Below are 26802 nucleotides of genomic sequence, written 5' to 3' on the forward strand. Positions count from 1 at the left end.
ACAACAAGAATAGTGGTAACTATAAAAAACAACCAGGAAAGTAGCCAATATGTTTACAAGCAAATAGCAGGAAATAGAAGGAAGTATTCAAACATGTTAAAATCCAGCACATATTTTAGAATGTGATAAGTTAGTTTCCCAACCCCTCCTTCATCCGCCAAAACTAAACTAAGCACTAGAAGGAATCCTACAAAGCCATATAAGAGAACCTGCCTGAAAGAGACACCCATATACCTTGGCAGAACAAAAATATTTCAGTTTAAGGCGGCAGAAAGAGTTGCAATCCACGTCTTTTAATAAGCTCCGATGAAATATGCAGAGCAGTATCCTTCGAAAGGGAAGATGTTGATATCACGGTCTCGTCTTTGCCCCAGCAGCACCTCCTCGTGCCTGGTCCAAAGCCCTCTCGGGGCACAATACGTGTTCAGACCTTTTATAACCTTACTAGCTTACCCGTTGCGCGTTGCTGCGATCTCCGAAGAAAGGAAATTCAAGGAAACTCGTCATGATAACATTCAATTTACATTGTCATTTTTATTGAAACTTATTCATTCATATTGATGCATGATCTTTTAGCCTTTAGAAAAGCCATCAAAACCCATCTTTTCCAATAACCCGTTTTCTTTGTGCACCTTCATTCTGCACTCTGGTCAGCTTGCAGCGCCGGGACGCCCCTTGGCTGGGGCAGCCGCGCGCTATACAAATTCTCATAACATAACATAACATAACATTTTAATATGGAAAACATTTCAAAGTGTCGTTTTAATTCTATTTATTTATTCGAGTGCTTGTGGATACACGATTTTTGGGTTTTCCTTATGGTATTCGAAAGATTATGAGGGCCCTGGGGGGCCAATATTTAAAACAAATTTATGTAAGAAACCTTCGCGGGAGTGTACTCAACAACTTCCCAAAGTTTCATGGCGATCTGATGAGTGGTGTTTTAATTCTATTTATTTATTCGAGTGCTTGTGGATACACGATTTGTTGTTTTTCCGTTTGGTGCGTACATCAGTATTCGAAAGATTATGAGGGCCCTGGGGGGGCGATATTTAAAAAAATGTTATGCCAGAAACCTTCGCAGGAGTGTACTCAACAACTTCCCAAAGTTTACTGGCGATCGGATGAATGGTGTTTTAATTCTATTTATTTATTCGAGTGCTTGTGGATACACGTTTTTTTGTTTTTCCGTATTGTGCGTACATCAGTATTCGAAAGATTATGAGGCCCTGGGGGGCCGATATTTAAAAAAAATGTATGCCACAGACCTTCGCGGGAGTGTACTCAACAACTTCCCAAAGTTTCATGGCGATCGGATGAATGGTGTAGTAATGCATAAAGGATAAACAGACAGACAGACATACATTCGTTTTTATATATATAGATATGCAGAGAGTGTTATAAAATCATGTTAAACAACAACTAGTGCTTCTGTCTCTTACATACTTCTATTAATATTTACATGCAGATGGTTGAAAGTAAGTAACTGGAAAGCCAATGTACCAGTGTGGGTTCAAAAATCTCCTAAAATAACTTACTCATGCGTTCACTACTATCACAATATCTCAGAGCAAGTATTTCACTGGTGAATGATTAAAGCCATACATTGTGAATGAATTAAGATAAAAGCATATAACTAGAACGACCCCTATCTATGATGTATATACAAATTAACCCTGGTCGTAGTTCGCGAAGTAGCGCTATGCGTAGCTACGCGATGTGTACTTCGCGGGCTACGCGCAGCACTACGCGAACTGTGTAGTACCCTGTTTGCGATGATTGCACAGTGCTGGATGCTTGTCCGCACTGTGCAATCATTGAAAACAGCATCTTGCACAGTGCGAGCTGTCTTTTACTGCCGCTCGAGTAGATTTTTACTCGAGCGGCAGCTTTCTCAACGCGGACTGGTAGTTTCTCATCACGAGCGGTCGCGAGCATTCGTGACCACTCGCAATGAGAAACCTGACCTCCCCGCGTTGAGAATCTCGGCAGGAGGATTATTTTCCACGCTCGCGATCGGCATCTTGATGTTGCTGATCGCGAACGAGGAAAAAGTCTCGCCGGGATGTCATTTTGATTGCTCGCGGTCGCCAACTTGAAGTTGAGGACCGCGAGCGAGCAGAAAATGACCACTGCACTACGCTACTCTACGCGTGTTTGCACTGTGCTACGTGTAGTTCGCGTAGTGCAAAGTAGTGCAAACTTCGCAAACTACGCAAGCATAGCATAGTGCTTTTCCCAGGGTTAATAACAATGATCACAGCACGGCTTGAAATCTATCATCTTTGGGGATGACATCCTTGAACAGCGTCCTAGTTTTTTTTTTTTTTTTAAACTTTGCTAAGAAATTTCAACCAGCAGGAGCGGAGCTTTAGATCCTCGTCTTTAGGCGAGGAAAACAAAAAACGTCCTTTAACGCACAGGAATGATTCCTTTATGCAACTCTTTGTCCACATGACCAGAGGTGCGATGGAGTTGTGATGGAATCTGGAGGCATCATTTACTTCTGGGCAGGAGCTACTGCATGAGGTTCCAGATCCAGTCAGGTGCTTGGGAGAATTCACAAAGTGAGGAAACACTAAGTGAGGAATCTGCAGTTAGAAGTATGAGTCAGCGGGAATTTACCTTCAAACTTTAGTTTACACATACAAAGTTTCTAAATGTGTAGACTTTATGTTTACTAGGACTTTGGTTTCCATTCCATATCCTGGGTATTGTGAGGTAAATAAGAAGCCTTTTCTGATTTTTTCGCTGCATGGCTAATGTTCTTTCACATGAGGTATGGTCTCCTAGCCTGTGTCAAAGGGTTTGTATAAATACAACAAGGCAAACTTGATTCTTGGAGATGCTGTTCTGTATTATGACGAAAACAAGAACAAGGGGCACCCTACTCACTAGGAACCAGGGTATGTCATGTGCAACAGAAACAACTGTTCCAGCGGAAAGTTAGGCAAATCTATAATAATAATTAAATGCACAATCGCAATCGTAAAAATGGGTTAAGGTGATGTCAGAAAGAAAGAGGGCCTTGCTGAATTTATGTTCACATTAATTCTTTTTATCAGATTTGTAAAATTGTAATTAATATATACACCGACCAAGAAAAAACAATAGTGCTTTCAGGGCCCCCAAATGAAATGGAACCATAATTTCTGACATCACCGTAACCCGTTTTTGTGATTGTGCATTTGATTATTACAATAGTTTACGTTCTGTATTATGAGGAATATAAAACAAATTCAACCTTCCATTTTCCATCCTATATTTTGTAGCTTATTGAATGTCATGTCTTTTGGTTCTTTTTTATATGTTGTCTCTGATGGGAAGTAAGACCTCCTTTCTGGGTAAACCCTTTCCCACATTCCATACACTTATAACGTTTATCTACAGAATGTATTCCCTCATGTTTTATAAGATCTCCCAGATGGCTAAATCTTTTTTCACATACAGTACATCTGTAAGGTTTTTCGCCAGTGTGCGTCCTCTGATGCACAGTAAGTATGAATTTTTTGCTAAAGCGTTTGTCACATTCAGTGCACTGATACGGTTTCTCCCCTGTATGTGTTCTTTCGTGACTAGTAAGATGGTGCTTACGACGGAAAGATTTCCCACATTCGGTGCATTGATAAGGCTTTTCTCCATTATGACAACGCTTGTGGACATTAAGATTTGATACACTATTAAAGCTTCTCTCACATTCACCGCACTGATAAGGTTTCTCACCAGTATGTGTTCGTTCATGAAGGAGTAGACTAATTTTATCTTGGAATCTTTTCCCACATTCAGTGCACTGACATGGTTTGTGATCTGTATGTGTTTTTTCATGTTTTGTAAGGTCGGCTTTGGTAAAGTAGCTTTTCCCACATTTTGTACACTGGTGTAGTTTTTCTCTTCCTGCATGTATTCTTTTGTGTATAAGTAGATTTCCAGGTTGACTGTAACTTTTCCCACAGTCACTGCACCAAAACGGTTTTTCACCTGTATGTATTTTCTCATGAACTTTCAGCGTGACACTAGAACTAAAGCATTTGCTACATTCTGAGCACTGATAAGGTTTCTCCCCTGTGTGTTTTCTTTCATGGATAGTAAGGGCTCCTTTCTGAGTAAAGGTTTTCTTACATTCAGAGCACTGATAAGGTTTCTCACCCGTATGCACTCTTAAATGGATGGTAAGACCCCTCTTAAGCCTAAATCCTTTCCCACATTCAGAACAAACATGTTTCTTCTCACTTATGTGTGTTTTTCTATGAACAGTGTTGTTTGTCCTATATTTATTGTCCTGAAATGTTTTGTCTCCTTTGTGTGTTCTTAAATGTTTCTTCAGGTCACCTCTAGAACGATAGCTTTTATTACACTCAGTGCAATGACAGGGTTTCTCCCCAGTATGGATTCTCTCATGTATGGTAAGAGAACTCTTTGAATAGAATTTTTTCTCACACTCAGTGCACTGATATGGCTTTTCTCCTGTGTGGATTCGGATGTGAACTTTAAGACCTCCCACCTGGCTGAACCTTTTCCCGCACTCAATGCACTGATGAGATTTTTCCCCTGTATGTGTTTTCTTATGTTCAGTCAGACCACCTTTTGCACTGAAACTATTGTTGCATTCAGAGCACTGGTATGGTTTCTCGCCAGTGTGTGTTCTCTCATGGACTGAAAGCTGTCCTTTCTGGCAGAAGCTTTTCCCACATTCAGAGCACTGGTATGGCTTATAACCTGTATGTGTTCTCTCATGGTATAAAAGGTGGACTTTAGTACTGAACGTTTTCCCACATTCAGAGCACTTGAAGGGCTTGTAACCTGTATGTATTCTCTCATGGTAGCGAAGGTGGATTTTGTAGCTGAACTTTTTCCCACATTCAGAGCACTTGAAGGGCTTGTTACCTGTATGTATTTTCTCATGGACAATAAGTAGGTGTTTAAACCTGAACCCTTTGTCACATTCAGAGCACTGATACACTTTCTCACTCTTAGACATTCTATTGTGGATAGTAAGCTCTGTCACCAATGGATGGTACGCTCTGACAACAGAGCTCTAGCACGCTAGGAAACGTAGCAATCTCTATTGTCTGTGGCTCATAGGCCCGGAATGCTGAGGCTCTGGCAGATGTGGATAATAAGCACCGGCGCACTTGGACAGCAAGTTCCATTGATTGTGTACAGTAATGTCAGTTGGTTGTGGCTAGTGCGTTTTGCCAACTGTGGAAAGTAAGCTCTGGGCTCCGTAGTAAGTTCAGTTGACTGTGGCTAGCAAGATCTTCTACATTACGTGCACTGACAATTTCTCAATCAAATGCTTCTCTCGGATTTAGAACTACCTTCTGGTTGAGATATTTTGCACATTAGCAATCACACAAGTTTTTCAGTAGGAATTCAATCTGGTAATGGGAGGAAAACTATGTAGCTCCAAAGAGTTCAGCATCCAGTAGATTTGTCTCGTCTCTGATGTGGTTCCTGATGAGACAACGCGTTTGATGGATGACTCAAACCATTTTCACATTCTGCTATTTCACCTCTCAGTTCCTGATTCGCTTTCAACCATGTGTCACTTTTAACGCGGTTTCTGGTGCATCTTCACATGCTTTTTTATTGCATTTTTAACAGTGTCATTCTTCAGGTGAATTAACAGAGGCATCACTGTACCAGTTTCTGCTCCCGCTTTAACACCTGTTTGATTAAAATAGAGGCTCCGTTAGTTTCTGCATGTACAATAAAACACAAATAGCATTAATGATCTCATCTTGTCACTATAAAGACACTGTGCTCATGCTGAGAATTACAGTACGAATCACTTCCCTCATAGGGGCAGTAGGGGTGAAGGTCTGTGAAGGATAGATAAGAACTTTAAGCAATTAACAGTTAATGCCGGCACAGCTGCTCTATCTTGTCCGCTCAAGGGCACTGGCGGCTTAAAATCAGATTTCAGAACTACTGATCTCATGATAAAAACTGGAAACATCCTTTACAACGCGGTGTTTACACCGCGGGACCTTTACGACGCAGCCATAACAACGCAAGTCATTACTACGACTTGCGCTGGATGGCGCTCTTGCTTAAGGAATAATTTGATTTTCTATTCCAACACCTTCCCTACAGTTACAAGGGCTGGAGTTGGAATAGAAAATTAAATTAATCCTCAATCCAGCACCATCCAACGCAAGTTGTTGTAACGACTTGCGTTGTGAAAACCGCGTTGTAAAGTACCGTGATCAAAATGATCGCGTTGTACTGACATACATCCAATAATAACTGACCAACTGTATGAATAACAAGACCAGCAATATACAAGGCTCTGTTAATGAAATCATTATTTATGGTCTGGCATTGGACAAATCCAGCACAGTTAAAAAGTAAGAGGCAGCCACATTATAAAGAATTCTACTTCAACGATATTGGAAAAGCCAATAAAAAGACAAGTACATGATGGTGTGAGGCCCGTAGAGAAGAGTGGTGTGTGGAGGTGGCTGTCCTGCGGGTGGCAATTCTCCCACAGAGCGAAACGGCGTTGTCTCTGTCACAGCGGTGAGTGTAGGCAGCTACCGAACTATAGGTGTAGGAGAGGCAGCACTCTTTTAATCCGTTATCGCCCAGCATATGAACATACTTACTTTGCTGCAGCCTAGTTGCCAAGAAGTCCATGTCACCAGAAGAGGCATAGGGCAGAGCCGAATGGACTTAGAAACAGCATAAAATGAAAAAGGCCATATGAAAGAGGTGGGGAGCTCAGGGATCGCCCAAAAGTTGGACAGGGATTCCCACATAAACACGATGCCGGAAGGAAAGGGACAAAACAAGGTCTCGTAGGCAAACCACACACAAAGCACAGTTGAAAGTGCAATGGGAAGCAAAACAAATCTAGGTTGGATAAATACATAGGCAGAACTGAATCCGGCACTTGTGACAAGGGACTTCACAAGGAGGAATGTAACCCAAAAACAAGAAAGTTTCACAGAGTAGCTGTTAGGCCAACGCAAAAGCAGAGGGTGCCAGAAACTAGAACATCAAGCACCCACATCCCTCTCCCTTCAGACCACATTGTACAACTATCTAGCAGGGGATGGAATAAAGGAACAGAGAAACAAATTGATCAAACAGACCAGTCATCATAAGGAAGGAACCAGTTGATGCCAAGCTTACCCAAGAATCTACAAAGGTGAGGGGTGTGGCTTGAAGCCGTCCAAGATGGCCGCACCTTAAGCGGGCTCCAGTAGACACTTTTCGCAATCCCTGAATATCTGCTTTATCATCCATTTGCCACACAATTAGAGAGTGTTGGGGGTCCCAGCACCACATTGAACGGCCTTGTGGCATTCCCGACTCCCGAATCGGTCCCAACACGAGAGACTGCCTCAGGCAGCCAAAGCGAGGCCTAACGTGAGGAGGAGGGCCCTGTGGCTGTGAACCCGATGGAGAAATGCAGGATGCCTCCGTGGACATCGAGGCGTTCGCTGCGTTGGCGAAAGACAAGGGGCTCAAGACCCAGGAACCTACATGGAGCTGAGGAGGGAGCTGCACATTGGCTCTGCCTTCTGAGACGAGGTGGGCGGCTGCATGCTGCAGGGTGTGGCTGGCCGCAATCAGCAAGAGAGCCGCAAGCAGACCACACTTCAGGGAGAGACAGAAGGTGAGGCCTTAATCCACGCCAGGGAGACCGGAGAGGTGACGACCACGGAGACAGTGCGGCGGAAGGGAATCTCCCCATGCTCTTTTCCCTCCTGCACAAGGTCCTACAATAACTAGAACATTCAAACCTGGAACCTTGGCACTATTTATTTATTTAGAGTTTTATATGGCGTTCGCTAGACCCGGAGGTATCGGAGCGCTTTACAGAGAATCAGATCGAAGCAAGTTACACAAATTTACAAAACAATTACACAATAGATAAAATAACACAAGTTAAGGATATGAGAATAATCGAGAATGGAAATGAGAAGACGCATGATGAGGCAAAAAACATCAAGAGGAAACAAGCATTGGAATAGCCAATAGGTCCCGCCTTTGGGACCATATAAGTGTTTATCCGTGCAACACTTGATGTTGTTGCACCAAGGTTATTGTGCTGGATAACTAAACACTTATAAGGTCCCAAAGGCAAAACCTATTGGCTATGCTGTAAGGAAGAGACCTACGTTGAGATTTTAATGGTAGTTGTTTGATATTTCATGTATGTTATTTTTTTGTTTTAACATAAAACTAAATAGAGATTATTATGACAATGACTTCAGTGGCCTCGCAGTAGTATTTATTTCCCATGTTTCCAGTGGCAACGGGCTATACTTTTTACAAGGATTGCCCAACGGCACCAGAGTTACCAAGGCATTTGTGAACTGGACTGACGCTGTAGTACACGCTTAATCATCAAAAAGTGCAGAAAATCAAGTAGCAATGAGCGTTCGACTCAGAAGGAAGAAATAAGCCTATTCACCTGCTACTTTCAATTTGCAGAAAGTACTGAGCATCACATTTTGACTGGTTCCTTGATTTGCCTTAAGCATGGACAGGAAATAGGAAAAGCAAATAAACATACCAAAAACAATTTTTGACCAACTTAAAAACTTAATTATGACCTTACATGTTTATTTCCAGATTAGAAACAATATCAAAACGCATTTAAGAAATCTTTTTTGTGTCATTAAGTGCCTAACTTTCTAAGTGGGTGAGAATAAATATTTGGAATTAAGCCGCAAGAGTAGTATAAAAGCAAATTAATTTTGAGTTCAATTCACTGGTTTAATGAAATAGGGGCTGTAATTTCCCTAATTAACCAACATAAAATTCTAAACCATTAAAATTTCAACTACTAAATGAGGAGTGATAATCAGTGTTGTTTGAGAGTTCCCCCTCCCCATTCTGAAAACAAGTTCTTTAACCCTTCCATGTCCCGCAACATCGAGATTCCACATGAACATAGCATGATTTCATCACTTCTAAAGCGCCTCCAGACTTCAAGAAGAATTCAATGAAAAATTGCAGTAAAAGAAAGTGTGCCACAGTTTTTTTTTTAACTTTATTTTTCAATTTTGATACACAATGATCAGGAAAGCAATACTATAGCAGTACATTGTCAGGCGGTCTATCATACAATAATGATGTATTATGAGATACATGACATATCATATTGCAACAGTAGGTATAGTCCGGATGGCAGGGCAATACAAAGTCACAAACAATCAGCGCACCTGGCTCGGGATCAACAGACCCGGGAGCCATCCCAGTCACGAGTGTAACCACAAGCAAATTACTCCCGAACCAGTGGTGTCCAGGAGGCAGGCATGGTTAATAAATATGAATACAGTATACAATATCACCAGGAGCGTTACTCCCACCTAACATTCTCTTAGCCCACCTCTTCCGGTACAATGCCACTCTCCACCTGCGTATCAGAATCCCTATTTTTCTCAGCAATATACGCCCTATAAGGGCCCCAGATGTCTTTCGGGCGTGAGGAACTGGGCATTAGGGACGCATAAATTTCACAATTCACATTGCAATATGCTAGGCTTCGAGGCCAAGCATTCAGCGTTGGTGCCCGTTTCTTGCCCCACATCAATGCTATCTCTCGTTTAGCCAACAGGAACCCAAGCGCCGCAAACCTCCTCACTTTTTTGGGAAAGTTAATCATGTAGCTCAAAAGTGCAATTTCCGGGCTGGGGCCAAAGACAAGGAGACCATGTCACTCAGTGTGGCATGCACCTGTTCCCAATACAGTTGTAGTCTCGGACAAGTCCAAGTCAGATGTGCGAAATCTGCATGATAGGCAGAGCATTTCCAGCAATGATGTGGCCATGTGGGTCTATCCTGTGTGACCATACAGGTGTGTGGTACATTCTGCAAAGGAATTTAAAATGTAGAAGGTTGTGCCTACTATTGAGGGACACCTCCTTCGTGAATCTGCAACACTGTTCCCATAAGTCGTCCGAAATGGGCCGGCCTAAATCATGTTCCCATGCAGTGGGGGCCTTAGCATCAACGGATGGTCGGGCAAAGACACACATCTTATACATTTTAGAAATCAAATGAGCGCCCATTTCGCTTTCAATAACTAATGTTAATGGAGCAGTAGGTTCGGGCGCAATGGGGAATGTGGGAAAAGTGGCTCTAAGTATGGAATGCATACACCGCAGTACGAAGGCGTCCATGAATGAGCAGTCTTGGAACCGTACATCCTCCGCCACCAAGAAGACATGATCCTTCGGAAATAGATCGCCCATCCTTAGGACCCCAAACTTAGTCAGAGCGTGTTGTACTAATGTTTCTCCAGTGATGGGAAGCCACGAGGGGTTCGGGAGCGGCAAAGCCGGTGAATACAATAGGTCCAGTCCCAAAAATCTCCGTAGCTTCACCCATGCCCAGCTAGTGGTGAAAACCGTCTGGATGTCCAGTGGGTCCCTCTGGATCCCTTGGGGTAGAACAGTGGATAAAGTCTGCGGGAGCACCAAACCTGCCTCTGGTCTGAAGTAAGGGATCCGTTTGTCCGGATGATACCAAGCAAAGGAATAACTGTCCTCAATGGGGTTCCGTTAGGGGACTTTTGTTCGTGATGATATAATCCACACATCTATGCATCACACATACGGCAGCGGGGAGCGAAAGAGAAGCCCCAAAACTGCAGCGAAAGCTGCCATACTGATAACCTATACTCTGGTTACAACCTGTGGATTATATCATCACGAACAAAAGTCCCCTAACAGAACCCCTTTGAGGGTTGGAATTATCACCTCAACGAAGAAAAAGAGATAAATTTCAGAAAATAGCCTTGAAAAAGTCGAGGGTTACATTCCCTATCGACGAAACACGTGTTGGCTGTGACGTCTTCTGAAATAAAGCAACACCTACCGACAACCCTGAACAACAAGGATCTCAATTTTTAGTGATTGCATGACTAATGTATGGTGGAAACACATATGTATAACTTGTAGTAAAATATAAAAATGAGTGCTAAGGAGCTTATGAATGTCTAGTGGCTCTTGCCCGTATTAGAAGAGGAAGTGTGGTTCTCTTCTCCTTGTAGCACCGTTACTAACAGCGAGCTAGGAATCAGAAAGGTGTATATTCCCTTGAGGCGCCATATCCTAGTATAATACCACCAATCCAGTTCAAAGGAATAACTGCACTGTGCCGTTAAATAATATAAGTACATATCTGGGACACCAAAACCTCCCGTCTTGTAAGGAAGAGTCAGAGTCAGCCAGCTTACCCGTGGTCCATTACTACCCATACCAATCTTATAAGGTGTTATCTCAACTGACAGAAGAATGACTGAGTGAGGGGAATGGGGATGTTATTAAAAATCTTTTAGAACGAGATAACCTGCACTCCTAACTGAATAACTTCTCTTGAAAACCTAATCCGTTTCAATCAGATGTGTGTTGGTGCTATCCCAAATCCTGCCAGGTGGAAAATCATACAAAAAGAGATAGAACCTGTTGGTTGAGACGCACTATTTACTGGCCCTCTATGGTGCCATTATTAATACTTGTTCAATGTATCAAAATTCTTTGAGAGTGTTTGTTCTGTATGTTAACACAAAATTCTTATGAGTAACCACATGTACACCATCAAGTGTCAACTCATTCAAAGTTCTTCATTTCTTGATTTAATTCTTCTCAATCCATGAATATTCAGAAAAGTTAAACAGATTCACAAAATGCAATCCATTAATTGCAATGTAGCGGAATCCCTGGTATGTTCAACACCCAATGCATTTCGGTATAAAACCTTCATCAGGGGGAATGCTGTAATTAACAAAAACATTTACTTGTAGTTCAAAGTATAATATACAGAATTTAAATAAAGAGAAAGGGGATAGACCTGCCCGGTCCCAACAAATATGTGGTCATGCTGTTTATCAGGCTCATGAAACATGAACCTAAAAATTCAAACAGTGCTGCTCACCATTCCTTAACATCTTCCAGTGACTACTCCATGTCAAAAACATGTGTCACATAACATGTGCATAAAAGAACGTGTGCTTAAAAGAAACATGTGTTAAAAAAGCCTGTGTCAATTGCAACATACTGCATGCCTATATATCACCCACAGTCTCACCTTCACTGCAGACTTGTGCCTCGTATCTGCCAAATTGAAAAGTAACTGTGCAAAGATAAGAGCAAACTCAATTTGATACGGACTCCGTTACTAAATGCAACCTCAAAAGTCAAACATACGTTGCTGTGCTCACCTGTAGATATGTACCATAGCCCCCTCTCTCTACAGCACGAATACGACTCCTGCGATAACCGCTGCTATATTTCCTTTCGAGGTTGCAAAGTAAATGCGGCATTTAATCACTCGCTAATATCCAGTAGCCAGCGTTTCTAACTTGCAGTGAATAACAAGATTAACTACCTGTTGACTGCCTCTATACTCCGAATACTCTCTTCCCACGGCGTTCCTCTGTCCTCGCTATTCAAACCGCCAATATCTCAACTGAACGCCCCTAATTACATCGAACGTGTCCAACGCATGTACACGCCCCTTCTTCATATAACGACAGTACTACCAACAAAAAAAACTGACTCAGCTACTTGTTCAGCCTGCAACCTCCGGTAAACTAAAGATGGCTTCCAACATTCAAATTTTCTTAAACTTTATCCACTTTCCAGTCTCCAACGTAATGGGACCTCGATAAACAGCGCCCTTAGCAACATGTCTTCTATGTGTAGCAATACCAAAACCTTAAATAAATACCGCGTTAGCTGTAAAAACCAGGATATAAATAAAACCTACTGACGCACTGTTGTCAAAAGTGAGTACATATTCCATCAGTGTGAGAAACTAATGATAATAGTGAGGCTATGGTGACACCTAAATTCCTGTGTCAAAACAAAAAGTAAAAATGTATATAAATGTACTCCCCTGTGTGCTTTTAGTGTGTGTGTAAATATTCATCTTACAAGAGCCTGGTAATCATCATGAAAACATGTAAAAACCAATTTCATAAAAGTGGCCTCATATAGATGTTGAAAAGGGCAGGACTTAAAGAGGAGCCTTGAGTGACTCTGCACCTCAGTGGTCTGCTGGTGGACACCACCTCACAGTCAAAGACTCGGAAGGATCTGTCCTCCAGGAAAGATTTAAACCAGAGCCAGGCGTTGTTCTTAATTCCAATGCTGGACATATGGTGCAGCAAGGTGTCATGGCTGACCGTGTCGAAGGCTGCACTGAGATCAAGGATCCCTGCCACTGATCCTCCCTGATCCAGGATTTTCGGGATTCCTCCGTGACCATGAGGAGGGCAGTCTCGGTCCCGTGTTTGGGTCTAAAGCCCGTCTGGGTGACATCTAACAATTGGGAGTCTTCTAAGAAATTTACCAGATGGTGGTTGATATATTTTTCTAAGATTTTGCTCACCCACGGGAGCAGGGAGATGGGCCGGTAGTTGCTGAAGTCTAAAGGGTCTAAATTAGGCTTTTTTAATAGTGAGCGGACCATGGCTCGTTTCCAGGCTGAAGGAACTGTGCTGGAGGTGATCGATGCATTGAGTACATCCCTGATGATTGGGAGTGTCATTTGACATGCTGACATTAAGATATCTGGCGGGGCTGGATCGTCAGGTGAGCCAGTTTTATTTCCGAACTATGGTTTCTAGAGTGGCAAGATCCAAAGGAGGGAAGTGATCCAGAGTAGGTTGTGGCTGAGGGAAGAGGGTAGTTAGAGCTGCGTTAGACTGGGCAAGGGAGGTGATATTACTGGGGGGAAAGGTAGAGTAAATGTTATTAACTTTTTGATGAAAAAACTCAGCAATATCGTTGCAGTGGGTTATGGATTTTGTATCGTGCAAGCTAGGAGGGGGTTTGGTTAATTTTTTTACAATGTGGAATATTTCTTTGGGTTTAGATTTAGCGAGGTGGATTTTGTTAGAGAAATAAGTGGTCTGGGCAGTTTTGATTTCAGTTTTGTATTCTCTGATTGACTCTCGATAACAATTTTTGCTTTCTGGTGAGTAGTCTACACGCCAACGTCTTTCGTTTTTTCTACATTGGCGTTTCTACATGTAACAGGTGGTTGGCTGGCTGGGTGGGACATGGTCCCTGACATTAGGAAATGAGGGGTGGGGTACACATGTGCTCTGCCAGGTTGGGGGGGGTGGGCAGATTTAAGTCCACGATGCAGGGAGGGAGGAACATTGTTATATCAGTTGGTTTAATATGTTTTTATGGCACAGCATGTTGGTCAGAGTGAAACTGTTACAGGACACAAGTCTCAAACAGCAGAGTGTAGCTGAACAGGACTTCTCTCAGATGGCTCTGAGAGCCTATGTAAAGGTCCCCTCCCACTCCCCGGCTGCTCTCAACTGCTTCTTGATAGAAATGGGATCTCCTCCAAGACCTCCAAGTCCCCCTAGCTAAACTTTGAATAAGGTTCAAGTGTCCGGTATATTTAAAATCCTTTCTTGGAATGTGAATGGGCTGGGTGATAAAATTAAAAGGGGAGTAGTGCTGCAATACTTAAAACGCCTCTCACCCGATATAGCCCTGCAATAGGAAACCCACTTACAGGGGACCACTTATGCGCTCAACAGGTGGGGCTACAAATCAGTAGCACATGCAAGCCATACTAGAGGTTCCAGAGAGGTGGGTATCCTCTTGCGAAAATCCTTTCCATTTACTATACTAAAAGTCACACATGATTCCTATGGCCTTTTTGTAACACTATCGAGACATTGGGAGCCCCCACCATTACATATTATGTCCCTTTACACCCCCCGGCGAGACTACATACTACTACACACGTGGCCACACGGAAAACTGCTTATTGGAGGGGGCTGTCACATGGCACCTAATGGGGCAATGGACTGCTTGCCGGTAAGACAGAAAAATCCCTCCAGGGAGATCCTAGCAGACTTTGTCTGCAATTGGCCATGTTGATGTGTGCCGGATGCAAAATCCATTAACCTGCCAGTATACTTTCCACTCTGGTGTACATGGAAGTCTGTCCTGCATAGACTATATATTTGAGCTGGCTGGACAACTTCCAGTGCTTGGTGAGACAAATCACCTCCCGAGAGGAATCTCTGATCATTCGCTGATCTGTACTCAGATTGGCAAAAAACCCTCATCCAGTAATAAGGCGATGTCACTTATTCCATAGTACCTTAAAGTACCGCTTAGCTGAGCTGGTCTGCAAAGGGCTACGATATGTTATATTGAAGGAAACAAGGGATTGGTAGAATCGGCCCGGGTCTTATGAGAGGCCTACAAGATGGCAATTAGAGACCAAGGAGTTTTTTTGTTTGCTGGACATAAAAAAAGAGAAGCGGAAACAGCTGGAAGAAATAGAAGGAGAAAAACAAAAATTCTGAGCTGCTACTGCCAGATCAAACAGATGTGCAACATATGCAGTAAATTAAACCAAATGAGTATAGAGATATTGCTGAGGAAGCGGCAAGAGCCAAACACCGAGCGAACCTACATCATTTATATGAGGTGGGGGATAGAGCGGGCAAGCTTCTCCCATGATTGGACAAGAGAGAAGGAGCTACCAAATGGGTATTTGAGATCACTCTATATAGGGGGGAGTCATTGAGAGAACTGTAGGGAATAGCAGACACCTTCGCAGCCTACTATAGGCAATTGTATATGCCTTAGGCTCGCATCACCCGAAACAAAGCGATGGAATTATTGGCAACTCTTGATATGCCCTCACTGGAGGCAGTAGACAAGGATAGTTTAGAATCAGACCTTACAAACAGTGAAGTAATATAGGCTTTCCTGTCATTAAAAGCTGGGAAAGCAATCGGCCGAATGGCTTGCCGATTGAACTACATAAACTGACAGCGTCCAAAACTGCCCCCTACTTAGGGCCATATGTATGAACACATTTTCCCATAGACACAGAATGGGTAAAGCCCTTTGATACATCTGGTCCTAAGTGAAGATGTACCAGGAAAGTCTTTGAATCGGAAAACTACCGGAAAATCAAAGGCTCGCAAATACCGCGGGAGAGTGTGCGTCTTACAGACCAATATCCCTGCTAAATGCAGAGGTTAAGATTTTAGCGAAAGTGTTGGCAACCCGATTGGCTCCAATGCTACATAAGTTAATCCACCCCAACCAATCAGGCTTTATGCCAGGAAGAAATACCGCACTTAACTTGCAGCACCTTCAGGGAGTACTGAGAAGAGCAGACAGCATTCGCGAAGAGGCTGTTGTGGTGTCCTTGGATGCTAAGATGACGTTTGACATGACAGAATGACCCTTCCTACTCGCTGTCCTCGACAGACAAGGGTTTGGGAAGTTTTTAGCATGGGTCCAACTGTTTATATGCGCAACCTTTAGCACAAGTTACTGTAAATGGGGGGCGATTGGCGGTTTTTAAATTACAAAGAGGGAGACAGGGATGTCCCCTCTCCCCTTTGATATTCGCATTAGTCTTGGTGCCACTAGTGGTGTAGATACGAGGTGACCAGCTTATTAGGGGACTCAGATGGACTGAAGATTGGGAGGATAGGATGTCCCTTTATGTGCGACATCCTTCTTTACTTGGTGAAATCCTACTCCTCCCTACATAAGGTGCTTCCTATCTTTACCCTGTATCAAAATTACTCCGGATACACCATAAATTGGGATATGTTGCTGATATACGTCCTCTATGGCCCAAGACTGAGACTTCCCAGAACTTGCACAGCAAGAGTGGTAATAGAAGGATTCCAATATCTGGGAATTTATGTTACTAAAGACTCTGTGGTCTTTTATGAAAGCAACTTCGCCCCTCCCTAAGTCGTCTTCGGGAAGATGTACTACATTGTAAGTCTTTGCCCTTGTCGCTGTTAGGCAAGGCCTCCTTATATAAAATGATGGTGCTTCCCAGCTTCTTATACATTTTGCAAAACAAGCCCTACTTGGCTCTCCCACATATTTTCGAGCGGTTGAAGCAGAGGTACAGACACTCCTTTGGGATGGAGGGACTCCACAAATAGCATTAAATAAACTGACTAAGAGCTGGTACGACAGAGGGATTGCTCTTCTGGCTCTTCAATATTATTACTTGGCGGCGCAACTTACAGTGATCAATCATTGGGTTCATACCGCACATTACGAACCGGCCTATAGGATGGACAGACATAATATTGGGACCGAGGGGCTACCTTAGAGCCATCTATGGGGTCAAACGGGGAACACCAGTAGCACAGTTAAGGTATGGCATACAGCGTCAGCGGTTCTAGGGTGGTGAGAGAAAACTACCCAAACCACTCCGTTGTGTGACACAGCGTGGTTGGGATTTCTGGTGAACTACCCAGGTTTGGATAACTAGGACCTTATTGGCCTCTCAAGGGTGGGTGACCTGTGGGTGAACGGGAAGGTTAGGCCCTTTGTCGACTTTCAAAAGGAGTAGGAGTTAGTGTCGTCCGAAACCTTACACTGTATTCAGATAAGGCATGCTCTACAACTTGCCATTCCAAAGGGTACTGATCTCCCGGTCTCCTCCCCCCTGGAGGATAGGTTGCTAGACAACTGTCTGAAATCAAATAATCAGGGATTTGTGAAGTGTGCTACTCCCCCCCATGAGGGTCTCAAGGCATTGCGGGGAGGGAGGGCATGCTGATCAGAATCAGCCGAAAAGCCAGGTCTTGAGGCTCTTCCTGAAGGTGTGCAGAGTGGGGGGGGGAACGTCTGATGTTGAGAGGGAGCTTGTTCCAGGTCTTTGAAGCGATGTAAGAGTCCCGCTCTGGCTCTGTGGATGCACAGGGTTTCGGCGAGGTAGGAGGAGCGGAGGTCTCTCTTGGGTACGTGGAAGGAGACTCTTTCGTTGAGGTATTGTGGTCCGGTGTTATAGAGGGATTTGTAGGCGTGAGTGAGTAGCTTGAAGGTTACTCTCTTCTTGACGGGGAGTCAATGGTGGTCTCGTAGGTGCTGGGTGATGTGTTCATGTTGTGGTATGCCGAAGAAGAGTCTGGCAGTGGTGTTCTGGGTGGTCTGGAGTTTAAGGAGCAGGGCTTTGTTGATTCCGGCATAGAGGGTATTTCCATAGTCCAGTCTGCTTGTAATGACTGCGTGGGTGATGGTCTTCCTGGATTCAGGGGGATCCACTTGAAGGTCTTGCGAAGGATGCGGAGAGTGTTGAAGCATGTGGAGGAGATTACATTGGTCTGTCAGGTCATGACGAGGGAGGAGTCGAGTATGATGCCGAGGTTCCGGACAATGACTTCTGTCTTCTCAGAGTTGAGCTTCAGACAGTTGCTGCTTATCCTGGATGCAACATCTTTCATTCCTTCCAGGGAGCGGAGTCTTGTGGTGTCTGGTTCCTTTGTGAGGGAGAGGATGAGCTAGGTGTCGTGGGCGTAGGATACTATGCTGAGTCCATGCTGTCCGATGATGGCGGCGAGGGGGACATGTAGATGTTGAAGAGCGTGGGGCTGAGGGATGATCCTTGGGGTACTCCGCAGTTGATCTCTGTGGGTTCGGAGAGGAAAGGTGGAAGTCTGATACTTTGGGTTCCGCCGGTGAGGAAAGAGCGGATCCAGTCGAGAGTGGTTCCCTGTATGCCAGCGTTGTGGAGTCTGGTGGTGAGAGTGAGGTGGGAGACGGTCTCCAAGGCTGCACTGAGGTCTAGTAGAATGAGAGCCACGGTGTGGCCCTGGTTGAGAAGAGTGCATATGTTGTCTGTGGCGGCGAACAGGGTGGTCTCGGTGCTGTGGTTGCTGCGGAATCCGGATTGGGAAGAGTCGAGAATGGAGTAGGCTTCGATGAAGTTTGTTAACTGGATGTTGACAATCTTCTCAGTGACTTTAGCCACGAAGGGGAGGAGAGAGATGGGTCTGTAGTTTTTAAGATCCGTCGATTCTGCAGAGGGCTTCTTGAGGAGGGGCTTGACTTCTGCGCGTTTCCAGTCGTCCAGGAATGTGCCGGATTCAAAGGTGGCATTGTTGGTGCGTCGTTGCTTGCGTGCTACGGAGGCAGCGGCTCTGTAGAAGATGTGCGGCAGGCAGGGGTCTGCGGGGGCTCCCTAGTGAATGCGCATCATGGTCGTGGCAGTGTCTTTGGTGGTGACCGGGATCCAGGCTGAGATGGTAGACTGGCTGGCGTTGCTGGAGGTAGGTGTGATTTCGGTGTTTGGTATCAGTTTGTTGAAGTTGTCGTAGAGGGACTTGATTTTGGAGGTGGAAGTAGGAGCTGAGTCTGTTCCAGAGGTAGGTGTGATGTCCGAGGCTTTGCTGGGGGGTTTGGTGAATTTCTGAATGATGCTGAAGAGTGCCTTCAAGTTGCTGGAGTTGGCGAGGACTTTGTCCTGGATGAAGGTCCTTTTTGTGGATCTGATGCGGTGGTTATATTCTGTCATGGCGTTCTTGTAGGTGGTCCAATCTTCTGGGGTTTTGCTGTTTCTCCATAATTGCTTCAGACGTCTGCAGGTGCGTCTGGATTCTTGTAGGTCGGTGTTGAGCCAGGTGGCTTTCATAGGGCACTGTCTTTTGGAGTTGCGGAGGAGGGCAAGCTTGTCTGCGCAGTTAGTGATCCATCGGTGTAGTTCATTGGCTGCAGAGAAGCAAGGCTCTCCCACTGGACCACCAGGGACGAGGTGCAGGCAGGAGCCTGTAGATGGAGGGGGGCCTCGAACACCTACCAGAGAGAGGTGCTGGGGCAGCGGTGCAGAGATAGAGCTGCACAAGGGGAGACCAGGGTTTCTGAAAGGAAAAGCAATATCTTTAACCCATCGGAAAATACTAAACAATTCCCCCGACACCTTGGAGAAAGTGCGTGCTAAATGGGTGAAAGATCTAGGGCACTTGAGAGATGCGGAGTGGATGGAGGCGCTTTCGTCCCCCCGGGAGGCGGCAAACTCGAATCAACATAATGTCCTAGGAACTGTGGTCAGGAGGGCACGTTTTTACACCTGTGGTGGAATTGTCCAATGATTCAGGCACACTGGAAGGCAAATGTAACACGTATGATGACAATGTGTGGGAGATATTTGGGAGACAACAAATCACCTGGGCAATGACTTTGGGTCACCTTAGGCCTCATGGTGGCCAAACGTAACAGATAGAAAATGGAGGGCAGAGGCGGGGCCTGATTGGGAAACTGACATGGATTGGTGCATGCAGGCGGAGAGGGTGGTCTACGAAGGGAGAGGTTGCCCACGCGAATGGATGCAAGTTTGGGGGGCTAGAATGAAAGTAGAGGGATGCTCTGTCAGCTGGTTGGACGACGTGCCAGCTTGGGAGGGACTGAAGATTAGGTACAATAGTGAAAATGTTGAGATCTGAAAATGGGGGAACGGGTGAATAACGTGGCATAACAAGGAGTTGACTGTCCTGCTATGTATAAGATATGTAATTTGTGATCCGACGCTGGCTGTGATGATTATTGCCGTCATGTGTCATTTTTTCTTTTATTTATTTTTTGATTTCAATAAAAAGATATTTTTAAAAAAGAATCCACATAGGTAGACAAATGGGACAAAATTCTGGAAAAATTTCGTCTACAAGGCAGGCATTAGAATTCAAAAAGAGAAAGTTGTCTGACAGAGTCAAAGAGACGGGAATGACCATATCACAACAGCAGCAATGTATGAAATTGGCGATACAATCCAAGACCTCACAGACAGGTCCTTAGAAGCAGACATGGCATGCTTTCATTCCTCAAACAATGGCAAAGTTGTGCCTCAGGGGCCTACCCCTAGAACCTTACTCTAGAGCAGAGGTCACTTTCTTTGCGCCAGGTACTCATAAGCAAATTGTTTTGAGGTCTGACCCACCTCTCCAAACTTTTATGGCAAGGATTGGGGGGGGTGGGAGGCGTAGAACATATGAGATCATTTCAGGGATACTTTTCTGTAGCTCATAATCCACACTAAAAGAAAGACGTATAAAAGAGTAAATGCGTCAAACAAACAGAAATTGAAGGAAAACACTGCCCCAGATATTAAGGGTGTTGAGAGACCTGCATATTTCTGCTTCTGCTGCACAAATGATAGCTACAGGTAGCAGGCTGTGTTCCCTGCCTCTCACCCCATGCTTGTTATCCTTCACCATCACTTCAGTCTTCAAGCCGACTCTCTGCACTTTCTGGAGAAAAACAATGAGCTGCCACATGTTGCTCCCTATTTTGCAGCCAGCAATAGTGCCGGTGAGTCCCAATGCCATCAAGTAAAATGCTCCTCCATGTTCCTTTTTTAAAATAAGACAGTCATATCTGTGATATAGGGGGCCCCTCGGACCCTTGGACCCCTGTGCTGCTGCACCTGCTTCACTAATGATGGCTGCTGCCTTGCAAGCGGACTGTCTTCTCTGCCCTTTATTAAAAACATGGTCCTCATCTTGTCTCGTGCCTCTCCCGGACATCTCTCTGAGGCACAGACTAAGTTATCTCCTCCGATAACATGTTATGCCTCCCTTGGGCTACTGCTCCCTGCGCCCTTTGGTTTTTTTTGTGAATTTCTATGTTTTTTTTTTTAATTCTATTCCTAACTAGAAGGTCTCTGTGACCTTTGTTTTTGTCAGTGAATAAATAAATAAATAAATAAATAGCTAAATATTACCTTCTGGCGGTCGACAGTAATTAGGTATAGTTAGGACCAGGTTTCCATAAGAAAAGCGAAGCAACTTGGTTATACCTTTCGAGCTGTTTGACAAATCTTCACAAACTTTTCCCCAAAAAAGTGTGAAGCTGGGGTTTGTTGTGCATGGAAAGTTTCGGGGTGGTCCGTCAAGTGGGTGCCCAGTAAAAGGGGGGTCAAAAAGGGAGTTTCCCATGTTAATTCCAATTGAGTCTTTCGACACGACTATAGCCCAAACCGCTGGACGGAATTACACCAAATTTGGCAGAAAGGTGGCGTTTGGTTCGCAGATCATGCTTTCAGTTATTTGGTGAAAATCCCTGCAGTAGTTTTGGAGATATTAAAGGAAATCCAAATTTGTATACCTAAGGTCATAAAGCCTTCGCAAATAATGATAAGCTCATGCAGAACTCTGATTAGGGGGCAACACTCAAACCAGGAAGTGTTTGCATCCATCTTGGAACTCTGCTTTAGCCAAGTCGCCCCACCCAAAAAACAACAAAAGAAAAGGGAGCAGGGTATGAATGTCCTAACCACCTAGTCTTTGTCCCGGTGTTCCCATAGGGACCCTGCCAGGGCTAAAAGAAATTTTTTAATAAATGTTTTGTCGCAATATCACAAACATGTGTGTGGGAAAGAAGCGCAGTGGCCACGTTTGTTTGAAAATATGCCGCTGGGTGGGCCACTTTCAGGGCTTATTTTTCTTTTATAAAAGGAGGGAGGCCATGGGGCTCCTTCCTAGGGCACCTCCTCCAGTCTCTGTCGGAAGTTCTGACCCCAGGAGGTAGGATGCTTGAACTGTGCTGCCTCTGCTTGAACCGTGCTGCCTCCGGTTCTTCCGCTTCCAGACTCTGTTGCAAGATCTTACCCCCAGGAGATAGGCTGCTTGAACCTTGCTGCCGCGGGTTCCTCTGCCCCCAGACTCTGTTGGAAGATCTTACCCACAGGAAGTAGGATGCTTGAACCGTGCTGCCTCCAGTTCCTCTACCTCCAGACTCTGTTGGAAGATCTGACCCCAGGAGGTAGGATGCTTGAACTGTGCTGCCTCTGGTTCTTCTCCGTTCATACTCTGTTACAAGTTCTCTGAGGTAGGATGCTTGAACTGTGCTGCCTCCAATTCCTCTGCCTCCAGACCCTGTTGGAAGATCTTACCCCCAGGAGGTAGGATACTTCGGGTTCCTCTGCCTCCAGACTCTGTTCGAAGTTCTGACCCCAGGAGGTAGGATGCTTGAACCCTGCTGTCTCTGGTTCCTCTAATTTCAGACTCTGTTAGAAGTTTTCAGAGGTAGCATGTTTGAGCCATACCTCCTCCGGTTCCTCTACCTTCAGACTCTGTTAGAAGTTCTCTGAGGTAGGATGCTAGAGCCGTGCTGCTTCCAGTTCCTCTACCTTCAAACTCTGTAGAAATTCTCTGAGGGAGGATGCTTGAACCGAGCTACCTACGGTTCCTCTCATTTCAGGCTGTGTTAGAAGGTCTCTGAGGTAGGATGATTGAGCCATGCTGCCTCCGGTTCCTCTCATTTTAGACTCTGTTAGAATTTCACGGAGGTAGGCAGCTTGAGCCATGCTGCCTCCAGTTCCTCTCATTTCAGACTCTGTTAGGAGTTCTCTGAGGTAGGATGTTTGAGCCATGCCTCCTCGGGTTCCTCTCATTTCAGGCTCTGTTCGAAGTTCTCTGAGGTAGGATGCTTGAGCCGTGCCTCCTCTGGTTCCTTTCATTTTAGGCTCTGTTAGAAGTTCTCCGAGGTGGGATGCTTGAGCCGTGCCTCCTCCGGCTCCTCTCATTTCAGGGTTGTTAGACCTGGCACCTTGGCGTGAGTCTCCCTTCCACCTTTTGCTGATGTGCCTCAGATGTTTTGATGGTGTTCGCTGCTCAGGGCACTGCGCCACGGCCAATCCGTGCCGCAGTGCAAGTGCTCCAAATGTAAACTGTACCTATAATTGATTTCCATGATTGGCTTATTTGGTTTACTGTCAGTCCCCAGTAAAGGTCACCAGGAGTGCCAGGGCGTGTAAATGCCAACACTGCTAATGGGCCTGCAGCGCTGGTTGCGTAACCCACAGAAGCAGCCTTTTAAAATGTGTCTAGGGTCTGCCATTGCAGAACCTGAGTGCAGTCTGGTACTGTCATGCTGGCTGGGCAAGTGCACACACTTGCCAGCCTCTAAACCTTCCCTTTCCTTCATGTGAGTCACCCCTACGGTAGGCCCTAGGGCAGGGTGCATTGTAAGCATAAGGTAGGACAAGCCCTGATGTGTGAGGCATGTCCTAATAGTGAATTACAGCCATTTTCGTTTTTCACTATTGTAAGGCTACCTGTTCTCATAGGCCAGAATGGGCTGCTGGAATTATTACACTCTATAATCCCAGCAGGCTCAGGGAGCATGGTGGAAGGTCAAGTTTAGTATGCCTGAACTCAGAATAATAAAATACTTCTTTTAGTAAAGTTTATTTTAATATCCTGTGTTTGCACATGCTACTTTTAGAAAGTTAGAAAAAACAAGGGTGGCTGGGCCCAATGGGAAGGAGGGTAGGCAGGGCCACACTAATATGAAATAGAAATATTTGCCTATGCCTCCGAGCTAATTAGAGTACACACTGGTTCATGTACAAGTAAACCACAATTTATTAGTTTACCCAAAACAGTTTATGTTTTCAATTTATACTCAATTTACAAAAAAGATATTCAGAAAAAACAGAACTAAGACCACGATCAACCTCATGTCTTAGCCATATACAATTTCAAAAAAACAATTTATACATATATACAGTGAAACAAACATATATTGGACATTTTAACAAAAAGTTACTTTTTACCAAAAATAAATATCACCATGAATACATATATAGACCATGGACCACATGACCTTACACAATTGTGAATGAAAAGAACTTTTACCAACACTTATGAAAAACGGGGAGAAAAAAGAAGACCGTGTTTTCAAGAACAATTCAACTCCCACGACCTGAACAGGAAACAATCAATTAAATTTCAGGAACATTGCCCATTTCTGCGTCAATAACAATGGCCAACTGGCCAGTGAACAAGAAAAAGGGGGTGCCGACGCGTTTCGAAACCTGATTAGTGACTTGCAGGATTCTCGTCAGGGCAGTGTGAATCTAGTCCATGGGAACTGTTTAAAATAAAGAACAAAACAGAGTATTTACTACAGAGCGAGTCCTCTAGCCACTACTCTCAGAACGACGCGAGTGACAGAATAAAGCGTACCTTGTGTTAATCCTGCCCACAGTCAGTCCTGTTTACATGGGAATGTCGTCTAGGCTTTATGGTTTACGCTGCAACAGAGTAAGGAGTATGTCAAGTCCAGCGGGGGTAAAAAAGGGAAACCCTATTTACACGTGGATGTTGTACTGATGTTTGTTACCTGCGTTATTCTTGGAATCTTTGCCACACTGTGCGATGTCTTAACCCACTTGAGGTTCTGCTCATATAATTTCTGAAACAAGTGGACAGAGCGCGATTTAATAAACTGCTTACTTGCTGACACACTGGTAAACCGCTAATGGTCATCACCATAACTAGTTCACTTACTTGGACACCGGTCCGCGGTGACCGCAGTAGGGGTTCTGATTCTGTAACCGTGTTTTTCCAGACAGTGAGCCGCTTAGTGAATCTATGGGAGTAAGGAGAGGAACGTGTTAGCGCGTTAATGCGCTATTCTGTGTGCTTAAAATCTGCAATGGTGGCAGTTCCAATTACCGGCGGCTTCCATGCTTACCGCAACTATTCATAAACCTCCGCTCAGTGTACTTGCTCCAGACCGGCAGACAAAGGGATGTGAATGTCCCTGGCAATCGCCGGTTTGGAAATCCCGGATCATGTGATTCGTTAGGGGCCAATCAGAATTGCGAACAAGTTGTGATGCTTTCTGGGACCTGTAGTTTCAGAAAAACAGTCCATTGTTTTTAAGAAAAGTTCAGATGCATTTTGGGACATGTAGTTTCAAAAAACGGGGAAGTTGGTTATGCCCTGTTTATTTCGCTGAGACTATTCAGACCCTTATTGACGCTATCAAACTTGAGGATTAAATACGCCTCCTTGCGCAACAACATTGCGTCCACATCTTGAAAATGTTTGGGGTCAATCCATGCCAATGTGGTCCATTTAAAGTCATTCTCAGAATGACCGTTACTGATGAAATGTTCCACCATGGGAGCAGTCAAGACTTTTTTCTTAAGACGGGATCGATGCTGGGTAATCCGAGCATTAATGGGCTGATTTGTTTTGCCTATATATACTCTGTTGCACGGGCAAACCACCGCATAGACGACATTGCGAGTTTTGCAATTAGTGAAGCATTCATGCTTCCATCTGATGCCATTATTCATGAATGTATCACCTTCTAATGTACTGGAACACGACACGCAGTTGCCACATTTGTGGTGCCCGCATATTGGTTTCAGCTTCCACTGTGCGACAAGGTCACTTTTGGGTACTGGGATATGACTGTCCGCTTTGATCAAATGTTGCCCTATGCTTCTATTCTTGCGCATAGCGAAGATGGGTTTAGAGAGGGGGTGCTCCAAAGTCTCAAGTAGGTGCCAATTCTTCCGAATTATATTCTTAAATTGGTTTGTGTGTTGGCCAAATGTTGTAACGCAAACCAATTGTTCCAAATCTTTCTTTTCTTTCTTTTTGAATAATGTCTCTCTTGGAGTGAATTTGGCCCTGTTTTTCGAATGTTTTAACAGTTTTTTTGGGTACCCTCTCTCTGCCATCTCACTGCAGAATCTCGTGGCGTGGCAGTCAAAATCACATAAATTGGTACAATTTCGCCTGATCCTCAATAATTGTCCGTAGGGCAAATTGTTTTTTAGTGATTGAGGATGCGAACTAGTGTAGTGCAGAATTGTATTCCGGTCAGTTTCCTTCTTATGCAAGGAGGTAGTCAACTTAGCTTCGCTGGTGCCTACAGTGACGTCAAGGAAAGTCATTTCTTTTGGACTGTGATTCAGCGTGAATTGAATATCTGGGTGCCTAGAGTTCAGCCACAGATGGAACAGCTCGAGTTCCGCCTGGCTCCCCTGCCACAGGAGCCAGACGTCATCGATATATCTCAGCCACTGAGTAATATGGCCTGAGAAAGGGTTGTCATTCAAGACAAATCTCTCCTCGTATTGTGCCATATACAGCACTGCCAGCTCCGGTGCATAGGGAAAACCCATGGCTGTCCCTTTGACTTGAACAAAAAAGTTATTCTCAAATTTGAAATAGTTACTATGAAGAGTAATCTCGGCTAATGCCACAATGAAGTTGGTCGGCACCCGATGGGGTCTAGCCCT

The 26802-nt window shown here is 44.5% G+C and overlaps 1 protein-coding gene across 1 annotated transcript in view; it reads right to left on the minus strand.

Annotated features, from left to right (window-relative positions):
- Positions 1 to 3264: 3264 nt before the first annotated feature.
- LOC144770950 (uncharacterized) overlaps positions 3265 to 26802 on the minus strand; it is a 64882-nt gene continuing 41344 nt past the window's right edge. Inside the window, exon 3 of the mRNA XM_078655788.1 lies at positions 3265 to 5667. Within this exon, the coding sequence (XP_078511914.1) occupies positions 3284 to 4978 (1695 nt within the window). The 5' untranslated portion in view covers positions 4979 to 5667 and the 3' untranslated portion in view covers positions 3265 to 3283. The remainder of the gene's footprint in view (positions 5668 to 26802) is intronic.

The sequence above is a fragment of the Lissotriton helveticus genome, chromosome 7 (assembly GCF_964261635.1).
Source record: "Lissotriton helveticus chromosome 7, aLisHel1.1, whole genome shotgun sequence".
In the NCBI taxonomy this organism is placed as follows: Eukaryota; Metazoa; Chordata; class Amphibia; order Caudata; family Salamandridae; genus Lissotriton; species Lissotriton helveticus.